Source organism: Zalophus californianus, chromosome 6 (assembly GCF_009762305.2).
Source record: "Zalophus californianus isolate mZalCal1 chromosome 6, mZalCal1.pri.v2, whole genome shotgun sequence".
NCBI classification, from domain to species: domain Eukaryota; kingdom Metazoa; phylum Chordata; class Mammalia; order Carnivora; family Otariidae; genus Zalophus; species Zalophus californianus.
This window is the reverse complement of record NC_045600.1, coordinates 43,457,914-43,474,835: the sequence shown is the minus strand read 5'-3', so window position 1 is coordinate 43,474,835 and position 16,922 is coordinate 43,457,914. Positions and strand designations below refer to the sequence as shown.

General features: G+C 35.7%; 1 protein-coding gene across 9 annotated transcripts in view; it reads left to right on the top strand.

Moving 5' to 3' along the window:
- The window catches only part of KTN1 (kinectin 1), a 116,344-nt gene that overhangs the window by 34,578 nt on the left and 64,844 nt on the right, over positions 1–16,922 (top strand). For all 9 annotated transcript variants that reach the window (XM_027569170.2, XM_027569166.2, XM_027569168.2 and 6 more), the window contains exons 2-6: positions 2,142–2,694; positions 6,181–6,318; positions 7,733–7,903; positions 9,329–9,459; positions 15,041–15,157. In XM_027569170.2, the coding sequence (XP_027424971.1) occupies positions 2,172–2,694; positions 6,181–6,318; positions 7,733–7,903; positions 9,329–9,459; positions 15,041–15,157 (1,080 nt within the window). In that variant the 5' untranslated portion in view covers positions 2,142–2,171. The remainder of the gene's footprint in view (positions 1–2,141; positions 2,695–6,180; positions 6,319–7,732; positions 7,904–9,328; positions 9,460–15,040; positions 15,158–16,922) is intronic.

Below are 16,922 nucleotides of genomic sequence, written 5' to 3'. Positions count from 1 at the left end.
TCCCCAAATTAAAAATCGGAGTACTGACTTGTCCTTTTTCTCCCCTCAACTCCCCAGCTAAGTTGGACAGGCTGTGTGTAGCCTCTGGGTGGTAATGTTCAACAAGAAAAAAATAGAACATGGTCTCTGCTCCTTGAAAGCATTTCTGGTTGACCAGTAACACTTAGAGACACAGTAAAATATTTCTAATCAATTAAAGACCTGGAGAGTTCATGAATTATCAGGGAAGAACAATTCTGTATAAAGTTTCTTTTAGTATTTTGTTAGCGTGTGATTCCTGTTCCCCTTCAACTTGTTAAAACCTTGTCTAAGTAAGTCTAGGGTTGTGTTAATACCATTAAAAATTGCTTATGGAAGTATGAAATGTTAACAAATGCTATTTTTTTAATTGGATTTGGTTAGATTTGATTGTAGATTTGATTTATTTATTTAACAGAGCACACAAACAGGGGGAGCAGCAAGCAGAGGGAGAAGCAGGCTTCCCACTAAGCAAGGAGCCTGATGCGGGACTCGATCCCAGGACCCCGAGATCATGACCCGAGTCAAAGGCAGGGTCAGGCTTAACCAACTGAGCTACCCAGGCATCCCTACAAATGCTGTTTTAATCATAAAGATCAAGAGTGTGCCTAATAAACAGTTTTGTTTTCAGGTTCCATTTCTGGCTATTTTCAGACTTCCGGTCATTGCTGGTGTAACTTGAAAAAAGTATACCCCACATTTTAAAATAAGATATAAGCAAGTTGAAAGACAAACTAAATAATTTGCTTAAGTTTATTATGTTATCAATATAAGATTTCTAGGTCTGTCTTTCTTGGCAGTTAATGGAGACCACTGTGAATAGCTCTATTTTGTCTTGGAAAATTGGAGTCCTATTAAAATGGTTCTGGTGAAGTCTTATATTCATTAAACTCAGATTTATTCAATTTTAAAGCTGATGTTTTTTAAGGTCTCTAAAATAATTCTTAGAATGATTCCTCTGTTTAGGTGGAATTTTGTTTCTCTAATCATTAACTATTTTTGAGACTTCAGATGGATAATTTAAAAACTTAAAATTCTCAGATTCATTTATTTATACATTAAAAGTCCAATGCTGAATTTAAGTAGCTTTATCTTAAGCATGTCCATGAGCTTAATTTCATCTGCATTCAATACCTTGCCTTTTTCCACAATAAATTTGATAAGAGTTACAAGATTATAAACCATACTTATGTGGCTTATACATATTTATAGGAATAAGGATATCTAGAGTCCAAACATCAGAATCATTCTTCCTTTGAGGTTTAATTTTAGCTGTAATTACCCTTCAGATGAGGGATTGTAGTGTCTATATTCAAGGCAGATCTGGATAATCACAGCATACCTTTATTTTCTGTAACTTTTGGGTTAATCTAAAAGTAGGACTTACTCTATTGATGAGGCAAGGCCTCCTTTATCTTTTAGCATTTGGGAAAGATTAGGATGGCCAGCTTTGTTTTTTTCAGTATATACTTTGCAGTAAGGAGTACCATGAAAAAAAAAAGAAAATCATCTAATTTATAATTTATATTGATACCAACTGATACAGCCTAACATTTTGATTTTGACTTTATTATATTTCTGTATTTGTGATGTATCCCATTATATCATGAGGCTGTTAATCCCAGAAATGAATGTGCTAGGAGTTTGTGAATGGGCTTAAGGCTCTAAATGAAGGAATGAATCACCTTCCCCCCCCCAATTAAAAGTATGATACTTTTAATGAATACCCAGTGTTTCAGTAATAGTTAATGCCTCTATTTCCACATATAGTTCTATTAATTAACGTGTAGTACAAGGAAAAAAGCTAAATACTAATAAAATGTCAAAAGTTGATATTTGGGGAAAAAAGTAATGGATGTCTAGGTGTTTTCCTCCCATGAGGATCTTTTCACATGATTTAAAAATAGAAGGATGTGTTACACTCTTTTTAGTTATTGCCACACATTTCTCTTTCATAATGTATTTGAATTGTAGATGGCAAAATAATTGTGTGATTTAAGTGAATAACCTGCTTAGATTTGTACATCAAGTTAGATATGAAATACTACTTGAAAGAGCAGAAATTTGTGTGTTTAATTTTACAATACTGACTCAAGGTTTTCTCCCCGCCCCCCCCCATTTAGGTTTTATAGGATCACATTAACAAAAGCACCATGGAGTTTTATGAGTCAACATATTTTATTGTCCTTATTCCTTCAGTAGTTATTACAGTAATTTTCCTCTTCTTCTGGCTTTTCATGAAAGAAACATTATATGATGAAGTTCTTGCAAAGCAGAAAAGAGAACAAAAGCTTATTCCTACCAAAACAGATAAAAAGAAGGCAGAAAAGAAAAAGAATAAAAAGAAAGAAATCCAGAATGGGAACCTCCATGAATCTGATTCTGAGAGTGTACCCCGGGACTTTAAATTATCTGATGCCTTGGCTGTAGAAGATGAGCAAGTTGTACCTGTTCCACTGAATGTGGTTGAAACTTCAAGTAGTGTCAGAGAAAGAAAGAAGAAAGAAAAGAAACACAAGCCTGTAGTAGAAGAACAGGTCACCAAAGAAAGTGATGTGTCAAAGATTCCAGGCAAAAAAGTGGAACCTGTCCCAGTTACTAAACAGCCCACCCCCCCCTCCGAAGCAGCTGCCTCAAAGAAGAAACCAGGACAGAAGAAGTCTAAAAATGGAAGCGGTATTGTAATCTATTCAACTATATTGTATGATTGTGTTTGCTTTAATAACTTTAGAGCTTAAAATTTAGATAGCTTGTTAGGTGTATACACTATATTAAATACTAAGTTAGAAACCAAGAACATTGTCATTTCTACTGTATGTTTGCTTTCATTAACGTTAATTGCTGATAAAATAATTAGTATTGATCATAAAACAGCATTTAAAACTAAACTTTATATTAGAAATATAGAAAAGACATTAAATGGAAATATATAAAATCCATCTGTTTTACTAAAACCACTAAGGATGTGTAAATATTAACAGTTAGAAACTTAATTTATTTCAACCGATACTTTCTAATCAGTGTGACAGGAATTAAAGATGAAAAGATAAATTAGATACCATTTTTTGCCTTTGATTAATTTTGCAAACATTTATCATGTAGCTTTCTTTTTTTTACTAGGTATTATACTAGGTACTAGTACTACAAAGATGAAAATAGTGCATTTTTAAGCTGTAGACACATGAACATAGTTTTCATAAAATGTCTATTTCAATATATGTATATATATTTTTAATTAAGTAGTCTCCATGCCCATCATGGGGCTTGAAGTCAAGACCCTGAGGTCAAGAGTCGCAATTGAGCCACCAGGTGCCCCTCTTATAAGATGTTTAGAATGATGATCTTAGAATGTTTAAACCAATGTAGTAGTTCTAAGGCGGATCACTTAGAGGACGTAGTCCCTGAAATTAATCTTAGAGGCTACATAAATACTAGCTAGTTTTTTGGGTGGTAAGGGAGGGTGGGATAGGGTATTCCAGGGAGAGGGGTTAATAGATATAATGGAGGGATACCTGGGTGTCTCAGTGGGTTGAGCGTCTGACTCTTGATGTCAGCTCAGGTCTTGATCTCAGGGTTGTGAGTTTGAGTCCACACTGGGCTCCACGGCTGGCTGTGGAGCCTACTTAAAAAACAAGACAAAAGAAACAGATGTAATGGAAAGCACATAAGAAGTGGTGTCATGATGTGTGAAACTGCAAACAGTTTGTATGAAAGGACTTGTGTTTACCATTAAGTTGTTTGTGTGTCTTTTGGAGTGTTAAATTAGTTATCTTGGATCTTAGATATTTGTTTGCCAGCTATGATCAAGGCATGGTACTAGAGAAATAAGAGTAAGCACCTCTATTCTCCACCTTAGTGGGGGAGAAGGACATGTAAGCCAGTAATAAAATGTAACTTGCATAAGAGATGTATGAAGTATGGAAGAAATGCAAGAAGCCTAAATGACTACTACTTATGGGGACCAGGGATGAAGAGCTTTACAGGGAGGCAGTGGCTGAGGTCTTCCAGAATGAATCACTTCACCCAAGCAACTAGTGGATCTCATTCCATACTGGCAGAATATCATGTGGAAAGGCACAAAGAAGAATATAGTGTATTGTTGAGCCATGAAATGTGAGGTTGGGAGTGGTAGGACATAAAGATGAAAAGATGTGCAGGGGCTAGATCATGATGGTTTTTGTATATAGTGTTAAGGAGTTGGGATGCTATAGTTTAGCCATTGTTGAAGATTTTCAAGCAGGTCAGTTTACATGGTCACATTTATATTTTTGAACTGTATCTTTGGCAGAACTTGAGGACAAGGTTTATGGGGCAATGTTTGATGTAGATAGACTAGTTAAGAGGTTATTTTTCAAAATTAAATTGGAGGATTGAACTATGGTGGTGGCAGAAGAAATAAAAAATAGATTAGAAGGTTGCCTGGCTGGCTCAGTCGGTAGAGCATCCAACTCCTGATCTCAGGGTCCTGCGTCCAAGCCCCACATTGGGTATGGAAACTACTTTGGGGAAAAAAAAAAAAGAAAGGTCTACAAAGTAAAAACGACATAACTAATCTTATTAGATAAGGTATGGTGGATTAGGAGAACGCAGGATCGAAGCTAATTACCGAGTTCTAAGTTTTTCAGGGTTGGCATACTAAAATCTTTGAGCCAAATCTGGCCTGCTTCCTGTTTTTTGTGGCCCATGAGCCAAGAATAGTTGTTATATTTTAAATGATTTGAAAAAAATTCAAAGAAGAATAATATTTTACTAAATGTAGAAATTATATGAAATTCAAACCTCTTTGTCCATAAATAACGTTTTTTTGAGTGCAGCTACACTCATTCATTAACCTGTGTCTATGGCTGGCTTTCATACTGCCAACAACAGATGAATAGTTTTGACAGAGTCTGCGTGGTCTACAGAACCTAACCTATGTAATGTTTGGCCCTTTACAGAAAAAGTTTGCCAACCCCTGATTGGTAGATGGTTGGTAGCACTAAGATTGGGAATATTGGAGAGAGAGTGGATGTATATGGAGAGGAGAATGCATTCAGGTTGTTTCAGGTTCCTATGGGGGGCCACTTATATAGGGAGCAATTTAGGATGCAATAGGATATGTAAGTGCAGAGAGGTAAGGCTAGAATATAAATTCAGAAGCCTTAAGCATGACAGTAGTAATTGAAGTTATGAGTGTAGATAAGAGCATCCAAGGAAATTATTTAAATTAAAGACTCTACCATGAGGAATGCCAGCATATGAGGTATTCTGTAGGAATAGCTCACAAAAGAGCCTGAAAAGGAATATTTCAAGTGTAAGAAAGAATTTTGGGAGCTGATAGAGAATTTTCAATTTTATTTATTTCATTGTAAAATAAACAATAACCACAATTTACCATTTTAACCGCTTTTAAGTATATAGTTCTGTGGCATTAAGTACATTTAGATTCTTGTGCGACCATCAACACCAAGTTGTCTCAATAACTTTTTCATCTTTCCCAACAGAAACTCTGTACCCATTAACCAGTAATTCCCCCTCCCCCAACCCCTAGCAAGCACGATTCTGCTTTCTGTTTCTATGAATTTGACTACTCTAGGTACTTCATATAAGTGAAATCATACATTATTTCTCCTTTTGTGACTGTCTTATTTCACTTATGAAGAGGAGAGAATTTTAGGAGGTAGAGATCCAGTAGTATGGAATGCAAAATAGAAGTTAAAGAAGAATTAAAGGATATTGGTAGAACATAGCATTTGGGACACTAGGTTGCTGTGTAAATCCTTTCATGAATATAATGGAGGAGATAAAAATCAGGTATCACTTAGTTGAGAAATGATTGGTAGAAAAGGAAGTACAGATCATTCTTTTGTCAATATAAGAAGGAAATGGGTGTAGGAAGCTAGGAATTACAGTGGTGGGAAGGGTTTTATTTTTTAAGATGGTAGAGATTTGAGAATTCCCATAGGCTATGTAGATTAAGAGTAGCTGAGAAATGGGATGTAAAAGAAGGAGCAAGTACTTAGAAATCTTGATGAAGTTAAAAACAGGTGTAACAGAGTAAGAAAGTGGAATGGTGCTTTTAGAGAGTTTAAAAATTTGAAGGTAAAGCATTCTGGGAATTATTCATTAGTAATTGAATCTTCTGCTTTGTTTGATATGACTTTTCATTTATTTTCAATAAAGATGATCAGGATAAAAAGGTGGAAACTCTTCTGGCACCTTCAAAAAAGCAAGAATCATTACCCCTCCATCAAGAAACTAAACAAGAAAGTGGATCAGGAAAGAAGAAAGTTTCTTCAAAGAAGCAAAAGGCAGAAAACGGTGAAATGTCTAGATACGTATTTTATAAATACTAATTCTAGATATGTATTTTAAACATACTAATACTAGGACAAGGGCCCTAGAGACCTCATATTCTTTAATTCCCAGCTTAATGTATACTATAACTGTAACAACTGTTAATGCTAATACAAGTCCAGGGATATCTTGAGCCTTGGGGTTTCGTAGTGCTTTGACAGATGGCCATGGTCTAAGTTTGTGATGAAGTTTATCTGAAATTTAAAAGGGACAAAGCATTTATTAAATATTCTCATTCTTAACTGAGTTTTGGAAGTAATGTAAATAGCACACAAATTATAGAAGAAAAGTATTCCTGAAACATTTGTACTTTTAAATATCACTTAAAGATTTTGTTGAAGGACATTGGCTAGATCTGTCATTACCCTATATTCCCAATTATTTCCTAAACATAGTTTGCATGTATATATCAGAAGCATCCAGTTAACAGTGATGAGCAATTTTTATATGTTCAGAATTGTCTAGGGAAAGCAGTTATGAAATGAATGTAGATTAAATGGTGATATTCAAATAATATTGGGCTGTGGTATCAACTAGTGCTAGAAAATAGTACAATTGGAAAGGGAAAAGATGAAATTCTGTTATTTGTATTAAAATTATGACATATCAAGGAACTTAGTATAGAAAAATATTACCCACAAATATTTGATGATCTTAAATATTTATTAAAATTTTAAATAAAAAACTGTAAGTCCCCAAAAGTTTTTTTAAAAAGGAAGAGAGATTTCCGTATGTGTGTGGAAATTTATGTCTCGTCAGCAGACATCAGACTTTAGTGTTCAAACTCTTAAAGTTCTTCCAATTAAAATTGGGAACAAAGTGTAAGGAGGCTTCCTACCTCCACTCTTAATGTTGTTTTGCAAATTTTAACCATCTTAGTAAGATGTGCCATGGAAGTTACAGGCATAACTTTTAGAAATGAGATGATATCTGCAAGGAACAAAGACTGATTTTTGTACCTAGAAAGTGACTCAATTAAAAACTAGCATTTGCAGTAAGAATTCAGTAAAGTACCAGCATAAATACAGATTAATAGTTTTTCTTGGGCACCAATTAAATGTGAATGGATTTTTAGTTAAAACAGGAAGAAAATGACTAAAATGTAAAGGATATAGAAGAAATCTTCAGATACTGTTAAAGAGGAGATAGGCCAACACACTTTTAAATGATTTACTGTAAAATACTATTGAACCTAGTACTGCTTTAATTAGAGTGGTTTGACTTGTTAAGTGATAAAATAGGAATTTAAAGCCAAGTTGGTGTTTGATATTTGAAAATAACTGCATTTATCATTAAATTTAAATGTGTGTGCTTGTTATTAATTACTCCATTATATAAAGCCCTGAGTAATTATAATTTTGTTGAATTTAAATTGCAGTCTTGGTAGATGAACCCCTTATTCATGCAACTACTTATATTCCTTTGATGGATAATGCTGATTCAAATCCTGTGTTGGATAAGAGAGAGGTTATTGATCTAATTAAACCTGACCAAGTAGAAGGAATCCAGAAAACGGGGGCTAAAAAATTGAAGACTGAAACTGACAAAGGTAACACATGGCATGCAACGGTTTGTTGTATTGAAGAAACACATTTTTGAGTTCTGGTGGAGACGAGTAAATTTTGTCAGAGAAACAATGAGTTGTAAAAGAATAATAGAATCTTTGTAGTGAAAGGTTTATTGGTAGTTTTCTAGTCCAGTCTGCTAAGTTCTGTAGAGCTGGACCCTTGAATTTGACTTGCCCAAGAGCTCACCGTTATTTTGCTGTCTGGTGATTTTTCTTTTTTTTCTCTTTGACTGCTGTCTCTTGTGAGGTTTCTATGCTAATTCACAACCACCTTTTATTATTACTTTTTTTTTTTAAGAGCAGCGGTAGCTTCACAGCATAATTGAGTGGGAAGTACAGAGAATTCCCATATACCCCTTGTCCTCATGCATGCACACATCTGATTTTTTAAACTGACATGTTACTGAACTGTTAGACTTCTTTGGGTCTATTGGATTGCAGTAACTTTTTAAGAAGAAGTTTGTGCTTGATATTAGGAAGCCCCCCGGGGAAATTGGGTGAATCGGGATGCTTGATGCATGGATTTTTTAAATTTCTATTTATTTATTTATTTTTTAAAAGATTTTATTTATTTGAGAGAGAGACACACAGCGAGAGAGGGAGCACAAGCAGGGGGAGTGGGAGAGGGAGAAGCAGGCTTCCCGCTGAGCAGGGAGCCCGATGCAGGGCTCCATTGCAGGACCCTGGGATCATGACCTGAGCCGAAGGTAGACGCTTAATGACTGAGCCACCCAGGCACCCCGATGCATGGATTTTTTTTTGTGTCAAGATTGTATTTATTTGATATTTATGAAATCAGATTTCCTTTTTATAATTATCTTTTTGCTTATTTTTTCATCTGTAAAATTTGATTTATATGTCATGAGTATTAAGGTTAAATGAGAAGATTTGTGACCATATCTGGTATAGATACTAGCATTCTAGACATTTGAATGTTTTTAAAGTGAGGACATACTGGCACTTTAAAGTATTCCACAATTTGACCAAATTTTTAGTTAATGTAATTATTCCATAATATATTAAAGATGATGAACACTTTTTCTCTCTTGACTGGAACATTTTTGTTGTTTGACCTGAAATGTAAATCTGTTTTCTCCTGGTTATTGACTTTCTGGGTCAAGAATTCTTTTTTAAAGATTTTATTTATTTATTTGACAGAGAGAGAGAGAGACAGTGAGAGGAAACACAAGCAGGGGGAGTGGGAGAGGGAGAAGCAGGCTTCCCGCGGAGCAAAGAGCCCGCTGTGGGGCTTGATTCCAGGACCCTGGGATCATGACCTGAGCCGAAGGCAGATGCTTAACGACTGAGCCACCCAGGCGCCCCTGGGTCAAGAATTCTTGATGCTTACCTTTGCTGAAGTTATTACTTGTGTTTCTTAAATGCCAACTCTTTATTTTTTTTTTAAAGAAAATGCTGAAGTGAAATTTAAAGATTTTCTTCTGTCCTTGAAGACTATGATATTTTCTGAAGATGAGGCCCTTTGTGTTGTAGACCTGCTAAAGGAGAAGTCTGGTGTGATACAGGATGCTTTAAAGAGGGTAAGCATGTTTTTGATTATGGGCATATTTGGGAACAGTGATTAAAAGTTCATCAAACAAGGAGCGCCTGAGTGTCTCAGCTGGTTAGGTGTCCAACTCTTGATTTTGGCTCAGGTCATGATCTTGGGGTTGTGAGATCAAGCCACATGTCAGGCCCCATGCTGGGCATGGAGCTTGCTTGAGAGTCTCTCTCCCTGTACCCCTCCTTCCCTGCCCGCACTCTCAAAAAAAAAAGAAAAAAGTTCACTGAACAAGATTTTTGCTAGAGGAATAAAATCACATTCCCATTATTCATACTCCAAAGTACATAGTCACATTTAATTCTGGAATGGCTTCAGAAGTTATTTCTTATATTCATACTAATCAGTACACTTATTTAGTCAGGTGTCTGAGTCATCTGATATTTTGAGAAAAGTGAAGTGCTTGTAATAAGTAAGATGATTTATAGGACATTGGGCACTTAACCTAGCTTTGCTCTGCTTGGAAGTATTGAAGGCAAAGTCAGGTGATTTCTGGATAGACCATATGGAATGTTTCTGTGACTCAATATAGCACACTTCAAAGAACCTGGGAATCTGTGTGTGTGTGTGTGTGTGTGTGTGTGTGTGAGAGAGAGAGAGAGAGAGAGATCATCCTTCTAAAATAAGTGATTTGGATGGTAGAGTTAATTGCTATGACTGACTAAAATTTGTAAAAAAAACCAAACAAAACAAAAAACTCAAAACAAAAACAAACAAAATACCACCCCCTCACCCCCAGAACAAAAGACAGTCCATGGAGTTAAAATGTAATTTCTCATGGGTCATGCTCACTATATAATCATGTGTAGTATGTCATACTGGGAAAAGTGACAAGTTTTCAGATGTTACTTGTGTGTGATAAGATGACATGGTATCTGGTATTCAATATTAGATGCTGGACTTAACTGTTGTTATTCTAAACACACACATATACACACTAATATGCACACACCTAACCACTTACCTGCTTTAAAACCGTGAGTGGCTTCCATTTTTTCTTTAGTCCAAGCCATCCCCCTCACCTGATTACCTTCAGTAGTCTCCTACTTGATGTGTCTGTATCATTTCCTCATATAAGGCTAATTGAATTCCCAGTCTAAAATGTTCATCTGCTATTCTTTCTCTTAACTATCTGGACTTTTTTGTCATAGCATTTATCATAGCATATTAAGTCTGTCTATACTTCTGAGGATCTATTGACAATGTGTTTTACAGCTCTGGCATTTTATAATGTAGTATGCTTGTTGGACGGTCTCCACATGGTGCCAGCAATGGCCCAGAGTAAACAGGGTATTCCAGGGTTAATCAGGGTACGTGTGGTAACTGCGTGTGACTTTGGATACAAAATCAGATTATTCTGTTGCAAGAAGCTTTCTTGAAATTCTTAATTGAAGAATTTGCCCTTTGGTTTACTTTAATTGGGTAAGTATATCTTAAAAGGGTTCTTAGTTATTTGTGGGGATAAGGGAAAAGCCTCCAGTTGAAGTTACTGTGCCTAATGTTTGAAATTACTGCTTTTTAAAATTGAAAACAATTGCTTTTAAGTATTCTCCTCTGAAGATGTTGGTGGTGATTTATGGGTGCAAGAGTAATTATTTTATTGTCTGAGGGATAGCTTTGAACTCTAGAGACTAGGTGGTAAATGAACCTCCCCTTGATAGCTGTTTTAGGCAGGCCAAGGAGGAAGTCGGGTATTCTTAAAGATAGTGTTTTGAAATAGAGTATTTTGCAACTTCACATTTTTCCACATCTTTGGAACTGGGCTTTCTTTTAAGATTTTATTGTTCTGGGTTTCTCATGGAGTGGTTCTGTTCTCATCTGCAGGGACTCAGTACCTTTGGTAGGTCCTCTGTATCTGCAAAAGTAAGTTTAGTTTCCCCTTTTCCTGTCATAGAAACTGTCTTGGTCAGACCTTTTAATAGATGGCAAGGTTCCAGGTATAAATAAATCCCCACAGCTAATAAGGCTTGCTCCAGGTCAGGGTGAAGGTAAGTGCAGGAGCACCAGCACAGGCTGGAGATAGAGGCGTTAGAGGACTTGCTGACTAGTTAGATATGGTAGCTGGAGAAGAGTCTACAATGAATGCTTGTTTGTGCTCTTGAGTAACTGGATAGATTATGGTGACAGCAGTATTTATGAACACTTTGCTGAGGAGGAGAGAGTAGAGGATTGTGAAAATTTTTAGGAGGTTGTTTTAGGCATCCTTTGGATCATTTAAGTGGGTATGTTCATTTCACAATTGAATATATATTTCTCTGGAGTTGAAAACAGATCACTTAGGGTGTGACTTAGGAAAGTAATCTGCTATCACCAATAATACACGTGGTAAATGTGTATTAGACCAGAGAGGATGTAGGGAGTGCTAGGAAAGTTCAAGAATGAGCCCTGAGAAACACCAACATTTAAAGGGCGGGGAAAGCCACCACAAAAGGAGGTGAAATGAAAAGGAGGACCAACACCAGGAGACAGTGGAATCACAGAGGCTTAAGGAGGGTAGAGAGTTCACGGGTGAGGGGAAAAGGCAACAGTGACATGCTTTAGAGAGATCAAGGAGGATTAGGATGGAAAAATTGGATTTGATATCCCCAGTGAAAGCAGTTTCATTGGAGTATTGGACTGTAAGTAAGTATTGAATAAATAGGAAAGGTGACAGTGTGTCCAGTTTGAATAACCTTAGATGGGAAAAGGAGAATAAACGCTAAAGGGGTTGCGGACTTGAAGAGGAGATTTTATGTTGTGTGCATGTGTGCATGCATGTGCCTTTATCTTTAAACTACAAGCCATTTGTGTTTTATATTAGACCTAGGTTAATATACTGGGTTCTAGAGTCAGATTTCCTGGATTCAAATCTGAGTTCTGCCACATTGAGATTTATTTGGCCTTAGGTAAGTGACTTAACCCCGGTGCCTCAGTTTCCTTATTTCCCAAATGGGAATGATAATCAGGTTTTGAAAGTTAAATGAAATAATATATAGTAGGTGCTCAGAGTTCCCAGCATACAGTAATTGCTCAAAAATGTTAACTGTTAATGTAATTATTAGTAAGAATATATTTGATATTTTAGTTGATTATTAATTTCTTAGTGTTGGCCTTTAAATATACTTGCCTCAATTATATGATTTTTTTTCAACTTTAAATTATTAACTCGACTCTGTGCTATGTAACAGGAGGAAGTCTGCCTACTTAAATTTTTTCCTACACTTTCTCCTTTTTGCCTCTCAATTTTTGTTAATTATAGCATTTGTTTATCAGATACTTGGAATATTTAATATTTGTTTTGTGACTGTAATTTTCATGTTTGTTTTAGTCATAATTTTACAGGTTAATGGTGGGTTTAAAGCTTGATAACCATTCTTTTGCCATAGTCTCTGTATTCATCTCTTGGTTGGCTAAAGTTATTTTTCCTGGAATTTCTTCAAGAAGGGCTTATAGGAACTATATTTCCTTAAAATGCTTTTTTGTTGTCATTATATTTGAATGATAATTTGGTGGGGTATAATATTTCTGGGTTGCACTTTCTTGAGACTTTTTCATGCTTGCTTTACCATTCCCTACTCATATAGCTGGATAGAGATTTGAGACCACACTGAATTTTGCACTCTTTTCATGTATTTTTGTCAGACTACACTCTCAGAATAAAAACATCCTTTGGGCAATCTACCCAAGTATTTATTATTTATTGGACTTTTCCAGTGTCCACCCTACTGTACAAACATCAAGGGATTCAGCTTCTTTTAAGTTCAGTAAATTTAATACGGTTTTGGCCTTGACTCCTGTGTCCTCCCTCAGTATTTCTTTGGATAAAGCATGTCTTTTCAATCATGAGATTTGTCCTTTAGCATAATTGAAATAATGGGTATCGATTAAGCATATACTAAATCTTTGCCTATTGTCTTTATCTTTCACATTTTAATCCTAAAAAAAAAAAAAAAAGCTTTTGGTTTATTTCTCTTTCTTAATTACTTTTCTCCATCCTGGACTCTGTCTCTTACTGTAGTTCAGCAGTGTGTCTTTTTCTGTTCTCTGCTTCTAACTGGGTTGTATTTCTGAGGTGGTGTTACTTTTACTTCCACTTCAGGTTTTGCCAGCTCATATTTCATCTCCTTCTCTGATCTTTTCTTTGAGCTTATCTTTTCTCCTGAGTTCTGTTCTTTGCTCTTGTTTTTCCAGAAATGACTGCCGTAAGATTTTTAAAAATCATGGCGATATTTTTTAACAGTTTTGTCTGTTGTTTTACAATCCTTTTTTGGTGATTTTTCTTCGCTTGTCATTTATTTTTGTTATTTTCCTTCCTTTTTTCATGTGTCTTGCATAGACCCTGTTTTCTTTTTTTTTTCCCCCAAAGATTTTATTTATTTATTTGACAAAGAGGGAGTACAGAGGGAGAGGGAGAAGCAGGCCCCCTGCTGAGCAGGGAGCCCAATGTGGGGCTGGATCCCCGGACCCTGGGATCATGACCTGAGCTAAAGGCAGGCGCTTACCCGATAGAGCCACCCAGGGACCACGACCCTGTTTTCTCTTTAATCAGCACTCTTTTAGCGAGGGTGGTGTTCCTCTTGGATCAACTCTGTGCCTGGAGATTGATAATGAAAGGATCAAGGCTAACTGCTGTTTCCCTCAAGCTGTGTGTGAGAAGTTCTTTTAGCCTTTCCATCTTCCCAGATAAAAGACTTCACTATTATGGGGCACCTGGGTGGCTCAGTCGGTTAAATGCCTGCGTTCAACTCAGGTCATGATCCCAGGGTCCTGGGATCAAGTCCTGAATCAGGCTCCCTGCTCAGTGGGGACTCTGCTTCTCGCTCTCCCTCTGCTGCTTCCCTTGCTTGTGCTCTCTCGCTCTATCTCTCTCTGCCAAATAAATAAATAAATAAAATCTTAAAAAAAAAAAAGACTTCACTATGGAGTCTCACTATAGAGAATTTCTCTCGATTCTTCCTAACTAGTTGCTCTGTAAAGTTTGTATGATTTCTTCCTTCTTGGTTCTTGAGCTTTCCTTCCAAGAAGATTCCTACCTTCTGTCTTTGTTCTTGATGTCAAGTGGAAGATTGTTGGTTTTTCCTTTCAGGATATGCCGGTTAATTTCAGAGAACTAGGCACCAGGGTACTTCTATAATCTAGTATATTTTGACAGGGTTGTCAAGCACTTGTATTTGATCTCCACTACTTTTGGCAGCCTTTTCTGATGTTATGTTTTGATATTACAGATGATTATTTCATTTTGGTTGTTTGCATTTTGGTTTCATATTCCTCTTTTGATCTTTTAGGAGGAGGAGAAGGAGATTGCTATCTTGACTCTGGGTTTAAAACTGGAGTCTTAGAATTCTTTGTAAACTTATTTATTGGTTGATTATGTATCCTATTGTATGCATCAGAATATAGAATGATACAGTGACTTTCACGAATGATATTTCACTGACTAGTACTTGGCCATGATTCTACTTTATATATATAATTGTGAACTCTGCATTGGTAAGAACACTTGATATTAGATATTTCATTTTCATAATTTTCATTAGCTCATGTTAACTCTTACTAATTCTGTATTGATTTCCCAATTGTAGTCAAGTAAAGGAGAATTGACTGCACTTGTACATCAGCTTCAAGAAAAAGACAAGTTACTTGCTGCTGTGAAGGAAGATGCTGCTGCTATTAAGGATCGGTGTAAGCAGTTAACTCAGGTGAAGACATTCTTGTATTTAAGGGATATGTGTTCTGAATCAGAAGCAGTGAAGGATTTCAGAAATTGTCTGTAATTACAGATTTAATTATTTGTATAGCAAATATATACCCAGTAAAAGTCACTCTCTTATAGAATTGTGGTGGTGGTGTCTCACTTTTTCATGTTATAGCCTACAGTTGAATTACAGTTGAATTTAAAATAACAGTGCTCCTAAATATATTAATTTCAAATAACAGAAGCATTTAGGCATTGGGGGCATGTTTCACTTGGATCTGACCTAGAATTAGTCTCTAAGGAAGCACAGAACTAGGTATGATCTTGTTAAATCCACTAAGATAAAGGTGGAACTCTTAATAGGTAATTTTATTTATAAAGGATCTTGTGATATTTATAATTTTTAATCAATGAAGTTCTTCAAACCCCAGAAATTTTACTCTGAGAGGTAAAAACAAACAAAAAACCTTTAAAAAATTATGTAAAAATCATGTTAAATGATAAAAATTTCTAATTAGAAAATAAATCAGTCCTGGGGATATAATGTACAGCATGGTAACTATAGTTAGTAATACTGTGTTATATATTTGAAAGTTGCTAAGATAGTATATCTTAAAAGTTCTCATCATGAGAAAAAAAAAATTGTAACTATAGTGGTGATGTTAACTAGACTTATGGTGATCATTTTGCAATATATAGAAATATCCAGCCATGTTGTATACCTGAAACTTATATAATGTTCTGTGTCAGTTATATCTCCAAAAAAAATTATGTAGACTGAGAACATAATTGAAATTCTATAGAAAATGTGGTCTTATTCCTTCTGAGGTACTTGTTTCTCCTTTTAGGAATTAAATACAGTAAATGAGGGTTTTTTTTTTTTATCATTCATGAAGCTACTTGATGACATTATGCAGATGGCCTCATTTGAATATAAAACCTTTTATGTGAATTTGAAGTAAAAGTTAATGGAAAAACTTGGTCAGATTAAGATTAATCAAAGTTGTTACTAAAATAAGCATGTTGCCTTACGATTACACACTTTAATATAGTTTTATGTGACTATGGTTTTCTGACTATAATTTTAAAAATTAAAAAGGTATCCACTACGTAGTAATTCATTGAGCTATATACTTAAGATGTGTGTACTTCTTCCTAAGTGTATTATATACATCAGTATAACACTTTGCAGATGGAAGTAAACTCTTATGGGAGGAAACCATCAAGTACATAAAAGTTATAAATTTGGGGGTACCTCGGTGGCTCATTCAGTTAAGCGTCTGACTCTTGATTTCGTCTCAGGTCATGATCTCAGAGTTGTGAGACTGAGTGTTGTGTCCCACGCTGGATGTGGAGCCTACTTAAGATTCTCTTTCTCCGTCTTGCTCTGCCCCATTCCCAGCCCCCAGCCCCCGCATGTGTGCATATACTCATTTAAAAAAAAAGTTTTAAGTTTTTTCAGTGTCTTAGATGAGGGGGTATAAACTGATCATGCCTGCAGATAACTTTAAAGTTGGTTGGCTCTCTTTTACTTCGATAATATTTGCTCTAGGAGTTCATGATAGTTGCAATATAAAATGAAATCACCCTTTTAAGATTTGACTTGGGAAGATAATAAAACTTGGAGTTCTGATTTTTTACTTTCCTTATTCCAGTTTTCCATTCTGCTATGACATGTCTTTTTCTTTTCTCTCAGGGAAGAGACTTCTTTTTTTCTCTGTTAGGTTATTTTTTTAGGCCTTTTCTAAACCCTAAAAGAGAGCTAGTAC